The sequence below is a fragment of the Aptenodytes forsteri genome, unplaced genomic scaffold, assembly GCF_000699145.1.
Source record: "Aptenodytes forsteri isolate BGI_AS27 unplaced genomic scaffold, ASM69914v1 Scaffold54, whole genome shotgun sequence".
Classification (NCBI taxonomy): Eukaryota; Metazoa; Chordata; class Aves; order Sphenisciformes; family Spheniscidae; genus Aptenodytes; species Aptenodytes forsteri.
In genome coordinates, this window is record NW_008796044.1 from 14,369,167 (window position 1) to 14,379,937 (window position 10,771).

General features: G+C 46.1%; 1 protein-coding gene across 1 annotated transcript in view; it reads left to right on the plus strand.

Annotated features, from left to right (window-relative positions):
• Positions 1-10,771, plus strand: part of COL23A1 (collagen type XXIII alpha 1 chain) — a 205,498-nt gene that overhangs the window by 148,481 nt on the left and 46,246 nt on the right. The window contains exons 3-4 of the mRNA XM_019473849.1: positions 5,390-5,397; positions 9,284-9,310. Coding sequence (XP_019329394.1) covers positions 5,390-5,397; positions 9,284-9,310 — 35 coding nt within the window. The remainder of the gene's footprint in view (positions 1-5,389; positions 5,398-9,283; positions 9,311-10,771) is intronic.

Below are 10,771 nucleotides of genomic sequence, written 5' to 3' on the forward strand. Positions count from 1 at the left end.
GGAGGTGGGTCCCGCCGGGGCCTTGCCTCTGGGCTTGGCTCAGTTTATTTTGTTGTAGAGAAGCAATGCAGAGAAATGCAACAAGTTTTCCCCCCCGGGGAGCCGGGGCGGGGGGGGGGGGGCTGCACTAAACCCCAGCCTTTCCTTGTGCTTCGCATCTCCGGCGAGGGCTTGAGCTTCCCGTGGTGGCCCGGTCGTCTCCGCTGTCATCTCTTCCCTGACCTCAAACACTAAGACCAGGTACCTGGGGGAGCGTTTCTGCCAGTCAGCCCAACTAAACAAACCAAGGAGTAATTGAGTCAAACGGCTTCATCCGACCCATTTTATTTACTTTTGCTGTCATCTGGCCCTGTGGGAATCGCCTCCGCAGCTGCAGCTGGGGAACAGCACACGTGTCCTAGAGCTGGTCCCAGGGCTGGAGTCACTGCGGTGACAGTCACCTGAGTGCTACCAGTGTGGAAGAAGTTACTTTTAAAAACCAGTTTATTCCGCTGTTGCTACCACCAGGCCAGGAAATTCACCCCAGCAGCCTCCTTGGGGAGGTGTCCTTCCCAACGTGTCCCCCAGTGTGGCCGTGCCTGCACCCACCTCCACTCCAGCATCTCCCAAGCTCCGTCCCATCCTGCCAGGACCAACACACAAATCGCGTCATCCTTTCTCCTGCACACGAGCGTCAGCGGTTTCTTGTGCAGCTGGAAAGCAAGCGCAGCCTTGAAGAAGACCCCTGTGCACCCACCAATGGAAACAGTTGGTGTATAAAAAGAAAACCACGTTTTAATATGACCTTATGTGGGATTTGCAGCCTTCTCCGAGCACGAGGTGGAAGGAAGGTTTTGCAGCACTAGCTGTTGTGTTGGTCTGGACAGCCAGCCTGCACGTCTCAGATACAGTTCCCTTTCCATGCCAAAGGCAAAATTATGTTTAACGTCATGTTAGCTTATTTTTTTTAGCATGATATGTCCCAGTGAGGACGCAGTTCAACTGTTGTAGTGAGCGTTTGTGAAATAACACGGATTTTAGCAGGGGACCTGGGTGGTTTTGCTTCCCCTCTTGCTGCCAGCTGGTGCTGCGTGAGCGGGATGGGGTACGGCCGCGCAGCCCCCCCCGGGGCTTTACGTTTATTTTTGTAAAGACCAGTCCATGCTGGGGTGTTCCTGAAGGATGGATGAGTCGGATCCAGGATTTGGGAATTTAGTTGGTTTAAATATTGGTTCAAAGTCTTTGTACAACTAGATGGTGGGAGATGGTGCTCGTGTCTCTTGCAGCGGCATGCTGCTTTCTTCTCCTGGCTTGAAGATTCATCCAAAACCTGATCTGAACCTCAAAATCCCTCAAGAAAAAGCAGGAGAAAATACACCTGAAATATTAAGTCTGGGAAGTCTCCGAGTACATCTCTGCTCTCCTCACATGAAGCAAGAGCTGGTTCTGCACACAAATGCCCAAAGCTGATCGCTGCGGCCATGGGTAGCGCCTGTTTGCATCAACTGTGCGCAGCTTCAGCAGAAGGGAATAAACGTTGGCCATTTTAGGCACAAAATTGCCCTTACAGGTAGGCCTGGAAGGGTATTTTTTGATGAAGTGTTATTTCATTGGAAAATGTTGACTTGGCAAAACTGCTGTTTCTGGCAGTAAAAGTTTTGTTTACAAAATTTTTCCATTTCAAACACACTTGTAGGGAAAATGTTTTGAAATTGTTGAAATGGGATAAAACAGTCTACTGCCCCACCCCCAATGACTCTTTGTTTCCAAATTTACATTACGCTACAACTGTTTCTTTAATTTGAACTTCTAACAAAATTTTGATTCAAAGTATTTTTTTTTTCCCTTACAGCTATTCTGTTCATAGAAATATCCTGATTCGGAACAGGGAAGAATCTAAAGCTCTTTTTAAGGAACAAAAGCAAAGCAATTTCTATGCAGGGAAACATTATTTCTCTCCCAGCCCTACACGTACTCTAAATCCCATATTTTACACATTAAGACTCTTTCCAAACCCCTTGGCCATGTGATTGTGTGGACAAGTATAAATATTCAGTTGTTATTCAGTAAGCATGTGTGTGCGTGCATGTATGTGGGTAAATCACGCAGAATTTTGTATTTATTTGGGGATTTTTCATTGCTCCCTGTATTTCTTATGATGAGTTGCATACGTATAGCCTCATACCCGAGGATGACTTTGGCTTCTACTGAACTTTAGGAAAAATCTAATCTATCCCATATTTGCTCTCCGTAATGAGCCTCTCTGCTAGGAGAGCACATTCCCATGTGCACCAGCGCTGAGAGACAGATAGGAATTATTGAGGTCAACAGGCAGTGATAAATACTCTTTTTCAGACTGATGTAGAGCCGATCTCTGTGGCTTCTTACAGCTGTAGCAGTTGTCCTCCTTCCTTGTTGCCCATGACTTAGTTACTCCCCTTACAGCATCCTGGATTAATAACTCTGTGTGTGTATGTACATATTGTGTGTGTATAAATACACATACGTATGGTTTTATATAGATATTTATGTGTGTGTATATATGTATGTTTTTTAAATTATCATTTTTTTAATGTCTTCAGGTGGCCACAGATGTGTGTGTGCTACCTTGGGGACAGGTCCTTTGCCCATAAAGGGCAGCGGCAAAGTTCCCTTTGACCGTTCATGGGCTGTTGGAAAGGTCTGGCTGGTTTTGTTTTCCCCACCTGGCAGTGCTCTCTCCTGTCGTGGCAGGAAAGCTTGGATGATAAATGAGTTCTAGATTAAACAGAAATGGTAGCTTACTCCAAAATTCGCAAGCTGCAAAAATACTTGGAAATAAATGACTGTGACCTGTCATTTCCCGTATGTTTTGTGTGCTGCTGGGGATGATACCATCATGATCTGCTAGGTCTTTGGATATACAAAATAACATTAATGTTAGTCGATCAGGAAATCTGGGTCATTTAATTTTAATGAGTTTCTATTTTCACCTCCCTCTCGCACAACTGTTCGTGTCCTTAAGGAATCTCTTGGCATTTCCAAATACCTCCATGCCCTTGCAGGCTCAGGTACTAGGTGTTCACTCCCGGCAGTATAGCAGTAACGTGTGCTGCAGATCATGGAAAAGCATGGCAGGTTTCCCTTCTCTATAGCGAATCAATCGTAGACCAAAACCTGTGCATTTGCAGGTTATTTTGTCTTCCTCCTCTTCCTTCTGAAATAAGCCCCCAAGTTAGGTCGTTACGGAGTTTTAAATACATAAAGGCTGTTTCCAACTTTTATTCATTATAGTAACAATTTCCAATTGGTTTCATTCTTCCTTTTGAGCTCTCAAACTGATTCTCACTAGTCAAAATCATTAGCCGTAAATTCTGGCAAATTTCTCGGAAAAGAGCGTGTCTCTTGTGCAATGTGCCCGCATCGCGGAGGCGGCTGGGGGGGGGCCAGCGCCTCGGCACCTGATTAACTTCTGTAGTTATCGTTGGCTTCCATAGGAAACAAGTGTCTTATGGCTAGGCTTTTAAAAAACACGTTCGGCAAACCAGAAAGTTACGTTGTTCTCAGGAGGAGAAAAGATACGTTCAACAGGGTTTAACTTTATGCCTTAATGAAGATTTATCTAGCCCCGTTTGGCCAACAGCGCAGCTAAGGATCAGTGTAAGTCCACTGACGCGGATGGAGAGCATCCCGTGTTGCATACACAGACCCCCCCATCCAGCTTTGATTCCTGTATTTGAGAAGAAAGCGTTTTGAAAGAGTTCTTGCCTGCGCGTGTTGGGAGAAAACAGTAGCTGAGAAAAGGAAAAAGGCAACAAATTCCACGGAGATTATAATTGGTACATGATTGAAATCCCATATTAAAATAATTTCCTGACTGCTGCTTATTCAAGACTTAGTTTTGACTTTTCTACAAAAGGGCTTTTGTGGGTAGCTTGGCATAAGTGAGTTAATAAATCAGGTTTATGATTCTCAGTTAATAAATTGGCTTAGAGCCACTGACTTCTGTATTCAGAAGGAATTAAACCAAGGAAAGCGAACTAAGAGCCTGTGTGAATTTTAGCGCTAAAGAAAATAGGCTTCTGGGCATGGAGGGAGATTTGGAGGTTGTCTCCTCCCCTCCACGCCGGCTGGGCACCTGGCTGCGGTTGTGCGCGGAGCTGACCACGTTAAGCTGATGAACAAAGGTTAACGGGCTAATTCTTGGCAGAAGGCGCTGCCTGTTGTTACTTGCTTTCAGTCCCCGTTTTTAGGCTTTTCTTGGGTTTTGTTATTCAACTTTTCAACATTTTAATTTTTAAACACATTTTAAAAAGCTTGACAATGCATTAGCTTGAAATATGCTTCTTGTTTTATATTCTTGAATAATGTAAGATTAACAAAGCTGATTTTTTTTCCCCCCCCCCTCCATTTTAATTTTTCCCACACTTTTTCTTCTTCAATTGTGATTAGTTTCTGGTTTTGATCAGGCAGGAAATGGAGCATGAAGAAGCCCCAAACCGAGAGCTACAGGCTGCCTTGCAAACGGGAGTGAAATGTGGATTGCATTAGATTAGGGGCTCAGTGTTCACCTCCGCATAGCACCAGCCTGGGCGAGCGGTAGGAAAGCTGCAGAAATCGGTGTGGCAGGTGGCGAAGACCCCCGCGCCGCAGGGGAATAGAGGAGGATTTTTTTTTTCTACTGCCATTAATCACAGCTTCAGGCTGTGGCACCGGTACCCAAAGCCCATTGTAGGTGTGACGGGTTTTTTTTTTCCCCTGGATCTAAGGCACCGTGCATCAGCCCACCGGCTGCCTCTGAGCACAGCAAAGCCTTCAAGCAGGGGCCGCGTGGAGGGTGACGCAGGGCCACGGGGTTGCGTGACGTGTTTTGAGGTCAGGGAGGGATGGGGACCAAATGACAGCGACGTTTGGGATCTGTGGCAGCTGCAGCAACTTCCTTGCCAGGTGCCCCCGGCACTGCGCTGCTCCTTTGGCTTTTGCAAGTACATCTCCAGCTCCTCTTGCACAACATGAAGAAAAATAAGCTCTATGGTGAAAATGCACTTCTTGCTCCTAAAATTCCAGCTGTGTCTGTCTGCTTTTTGCTGGCGATGCTCTGCGGTTGCACGTGATGCCCCAGGCCCTGAACGCGGTTGATGCCTTGCAATGTGCCCTGGCGTCTCGGGTCTCACGGGGGGAGAGGGAACAGTGTCACGCTGGGGAAAAAGTGGGACAAGGGTGGTTTTACGTGCCCTGGAAGTACTGCCGTGCCAGCAGCACGGGTGAGATGGTCCCATAACGGGAGGATGCGGGTGGCATTAAGTGTATTGAACTGAAAAGTACTGAATCGTTCTGATTTTAGTTCCTGCTATGTGCTGTTTTTATCAGATTATACTTTTTCCTTGTAAATAAGTGACTTTTTTTTCTTTGTTTTTCTTTTGTTTTCCAGGACCTGCAGTAAGTATCGTGGATTTTACTGTTGGATCAACAAAGTTAAGGCTTCCCCTTCCCCCTTCCCCTGCCTTGTGGTGTCATTGCAAAAGCACAGCATTTTTTGGTAGAGGTGTGTCTGGAAGGAAAATTGGTACCAGATGCTGCTGTATTTTTTTTTTTATGATTGTAGACAAATAGAGAGGGGGAAAAAGGTTTTAAAATGTTTAACTTGCTGCCCCGAGGGACTTCCAGTAATTTTAAACCCAGAAAATATTCAGTAAAAAAGAGTTTTCCCTTTAAAGATTTCTTTAGTCTGCTTCCATTTAGCAGAAAGAGTGCTGTACTAATATTTTAACATTAACATAGTGGGGTTTTTTAGTTCTAAAACTCTGTCTTGCTTTTCTTATCTGTTGTGTTTCCATCATTTAATACAGGTTTGGTAGCCTCACAAGGGGGGCTAGAGGGAAAGCCGTAGCTTGCTTTGCTTCTCTCTTTGAAGTCTTGGGGAGAATAACGAGCATTCCTACCAATGCAACCAGAAAATTTATGGGGAATTTGTTGTTTGAAGGGGTAATAGTTGAAAATGTTGTCAACTCCTTCCAAATGTTCAGACGTGCCTTTTGCTGTGCCACCACCACGTCCAAATCTGATGTTGTCCTGCTGGTTTTGGAGTGAGAAAACAGCGTTTCATTTGTGCCCTCCAAGTTGCTGAGGGATTGTTAAAAAAGAAATTAGGGGCATTAGGTGCTTCTGGTTTTCTACCTTTCTTCCCCCAAAAGAGGAGGAGGAGGAGGAGAGGCACGGGCTGTTTGCAGCCACGTGTTTCCTTCTCCATCGTTGCACTAACAGAGATGTTTCTTCACGTTGTTCTCTTCCTATAGAGCCTCACGGGGTTGAAAAGGGATCGTTTCAGGAGAAAGAAATTTGCTAACTATTCTTGGGCTAATTAATTTCCAGTTCTGTAAATCTGTTTAAAAGCCAAAGGGTGACGAGGAAACGCACGTGGAGCGTGGGGGCTGTCACAGCGCCATGGCTTTGGTTCTCCTGGGATCGACAGCGCTGCCTGTGGGGCTTTTAGTTAATGGCTTTTACCTTTTGAATTTTTGCTTCTATTTCAAGTTCATCTTTTGATGGAAAAACTTCAGAGGGGTTTGAGCAAAATTATTATTTGACTAAGTTTTGAATGAGCAAATCAGGAAAACTTAACAGCTTTGCCTTAACCGTTCTTAGAGGAAATCTGAATGCTTTTGCTCTAAAAGTTGTGCCCAGTATTAGCAATAAATCCAAGACTCTGGCTCAAGAAATGCAAACAAATGGATTTTTCTTGTTGGTTTGTGTTCAGAAATGTAGTCTGTCAATAAATTAATTTTCCTGTAAATATTCTGTAATTAAAAACGGCAACGTAGCCTCTCCAACCGACACAATAAAAGTGACTCCGTGGGGTTTTGAAATATTAGTGACTAGGGCACTGAGCACCGTTGGGAGGTGAATTCCCCCGCGCCTGGCCCAGAGCTCGATGCCGCTCTGTTCGGCACGGCTGTTCGCCTGCTTCACCAGACCCTGCATCACGGTCACGTCATCGGGCAAGATCCCGAGGTCGTGAAGAGCATCCGCTGAGGCTGAGCGCAGGCGTGTGCGGCTGGGGAGCCCTTTTGGGTGCTAGAGCCGGTCCCCACAGGGTTTCTGCCTGGTGACTTTTTTCCCCCCCCCTCTCTGCAATTCATGCAATTTGGCCTAATTATTAAAAATAAAAAAATAAAAAAATTTCTCGCTCAATGGCAGGTTACAAATGAAGAGGACATTGCCTGTTTAAAACTCCGTATATACATCTTTTAAGGGATGTTTTCCTCTTCATTAAAGTACTTTGGCTTATTTAAAATGGATTTATTTAACCGTTTCGGCTCTGCTCCTGCTCAGAGGCTGTTATCAGCCCACACGCAGCCGGCTGGGTTACGCTTCCTCACGTGTGCTGTCCGTTCACTTTTATTGTATGCAATTTGACATAGGCAACATATGGTGCACTATTAATTTTTCTTTGTCTCTAGTTCGTTTCATTTCCTGGTTCCCACGGCACTATTGAATTGCAAACGGAGCACAGGGGAGATTTAACACAAACAAGACTTGGGGGTGGTTTTTTTTTCCTTCCTCTCCCCTTGCCCTTCTTTAAAAGACAACTCCTGATTTAGTTTATCTTTAAAAAAAACCAAAACAACCCTGCATTTTTAGCGTAAGCAGCATTTGCCAGAGAATTCTTTAGACATAATATGTAAGAAAAGTCCTAGAACCCACAGAACCACAATATTATTTTATTTCAACAGTACTGTATTTAACTCTATTAGTTTCTTCTGTTTCTTGATTTTGGCCATAAGGAATCGATTACATCTTACATGTACAGCATCGCACTCTGCTAAAACTGTATCCTCAATTCTGTTGTTCCCTAGTAGCAGTTGTTCCGGTATTTTATTTTTTGGCTGTCATAAGCTAGTTGTGTATATGAAATTATTAGGATTTGTGGTACAGGATTTGTGGCTGTTGGATGATTGATTGGCCTGTCTGTGAGTAAGGGGTATTCTGCTCAGATGTGCTATAAAACCTCTGTTTCGGAGGGTATTAAAATCACATGCTGGGTAGGAAATTTCTACAATTGAAGGATAGGCTTACCACAGACTGTAATTAAAAATTTACAGTCCCAGATATTAACAAACACTTTATGTATTAGCAAACTGGCTGGGGAACTCACCAGCAAGCGAGGGCTGGGAGTTACAAGTGTTTCCTATTTATCTGTGTGTGCTCCAGTGCCATACGTCTCCATAAAAATCTCACTGTACATTTTATCCCAAGACTGTAATTTGTTCAATAGGTGGTTGTTGAAGTCAATGTTGTTTCTGGATGAATCAATAGGGCTGCAGGAGGCATTAAAAGCTGCAGGGACACTTAGCAAGAAGGGAAAACCCCTGTACGTGGTATGGAGGGGGCTGCCAGAACTATTTCATGCCATAAGAAATGTATGGATCTGACTGTATATCCGCAGCATGCTGACATAACCTATGTTTATGGTAGCAGATGACATTGCTGTACCAGATACACGCTTTACTGCCTACTTGTGTACCAGCTAATACTTAACAGCTCCTTCCCGGGGAATCTGCCTTATGTCTGGATTGCAGCAGGCTCCTCTGCTGTAGCTCACGGCATGTTTAACGGCAGCTCGAGCTGTAAACGCCTTTGGGAAGCCCCCCAAGAAGAGCAGAAAAGGTGAAATATGCTGAATGGGTTGTGTTTTATTCCACTGGTCTCGCAGGTGTTATTAGGGACTAAGTAAGGTCTTTCCCCGTAGCATCAACTTTTCCTCCCACTTCATTGCAAACCAAAGCGGAGCTTAGAGGTGGACTGGGAGAGCTGCATCCTGCAAGGAAATTAATGGACCTAAGAGGGGGAAACCTTCATTGTATCAAGTGCTGGAATAGGAGCTTGAAGCTCAGCAATTGCTCCTGGGCAGACAGGCTGTCCCGGCTGCTGCGGAGCCGCCCCGGCCTCTCCCTGGCGCCTGGGTGTTCCTGTACCTCTTGGTACCTGCATCCCGGGGCGGGCTTACGGCCAGGATCTAGTGTGTATCCTGCACGCCCGTGGCTTCGGGGGTGGCAGGGACTGAGCACAGACAGCAGGGATGGGTGTGAGTTGGCAAAAGCCTCGGTAAGTAGCTAAAGGGAAGCATGAGATCAAAATCTGGGGAAAATATGCCATAGGTGCGACCTTTCTGATAGGAAAATTGTCCCGAGAGGTTTCTCTGGAGAGAATTTGGTCCCGGGGCTGGCTGGGCAGACGATGGCCCTGTGTCCTGCCTGCTGCTATGTGTTGTCACACTGCTACAGGTGCATTGACTGACTTTATCTCACTTGTTCCCCCACCACAGGGGCAGTCAGGACGCGATGGTTACCCGGTAACTCTGCTATTCCTTTTATTTTTATTCTCTTCTTTATTCTCTTCTAATCTGCGTAGTCCTCTCCGTCTTTTCCATGACACTTGATTTTCTTGGCCTGTCTTGGTCTCTGTTTTTTTCCTTCTTCCCTCCCTCTTTATCAGTCACAGCTTTTGAGGGATTTAGCCTGAAACTCAGGGGCCTGTGCAATATTCTCCATTAATGTTTATAGGGGTGAAATACTTGAGCCCTTTCATGGTATTATTCACACTCTTGCCTAAGAATTCGCTGGACTGCAGTCAGTGAAGGCTTTGGTGTTTGTCCCACTCACAGCTGTAGGTGGCCAGATTTGGGGACATTGGTGAAAGAGCTTCGGGTGTTGAGATAGGTCCTCATTCACCCATCTCCAAAAAATTTTCCCTGGGAGCAGAGGTGTCCTGCCAAGCCTGTTGGCAAGGAGAGATTTTGCAGAGGGCTCCGAAGGGTAATTTGGGATGTGCTGCCCTGCCCATGCCCATGGGCACCACTGAAATGTCTCTGTGTTAGAGGGAGGCGTCTTCTAGGGGAGAAATAAAGCTGCTAACTTGGGGCTGTTAAAAGCTCTGAGACACTTTCTGTAGGAGGAGGGAGACCTTGTTCTGGCCAGATCCCAAACTTCAGCCTGCCGGCTGGCTCCCTTAATCCACATTAATGCATGTGGATAGCCGCGGTACTCCGGCTCTGAGGGGCTCGATGGCTCATCAGGGAGCGACTCCTGTGCATGCCCTCAGTGTAACGGGCTGGTAAAAATCACTGTGTAGATCCTCCATGTTCACAGCATGTTTCCAGCTCTGCTCCTGCTTTTTGAATGGGTGCAGTGGGTCCTGCACTGCCTGATGCTCTGGAAGGCGCTTCTTGGCTGTGGGTCCTGCTGTTCCATTTATAAGGTAAAAGAAAAGTAGTTAGCCTTCTCCTTGCTGTGGTTGATCCCCCCCCCCTTTTTTTTTTCCTCTCCTTCCTTTTTTTTTTTCCCCAAAGGAGCGTGTTAGGAAAACTTATTCCTTGTCTCTGCCACCTCGTGCCCTGGCCCGGTTCCCCCTGAACTCCCATAAACCACGGAAACATCTGTTGAGTTTTCTGTGTGTGATGGAGTGGGAGCTCGAGGGAGGAGGATTGCGAGGGAAATCCAGAGCTGTTTTCAGTGTTCATTCCCCCTGGACCCCTGTGAGCATCCCTGGGGAAGACAGCAGCCTTTCCCCAGCGGCACCAGCCCCAGAAGGGGAGAGGCGTGAGACGGGGTTAATTTTGCAGAACAAGCCTGTGCTGCCGTTGCATCCGAAAGCGGTCGGGGCTCCGCCGGTTGGTTTTCATAGAATCATAGAATCATAGAATCATTGAGGTTGGAAAAGACCTCTAAGTTCATCGAGTCCAACCGTCAACCCAACACCACCATGCCCACTAAACCATGTCCCTAAGCGCCTCATCTACTCGTCTTTTAAATAC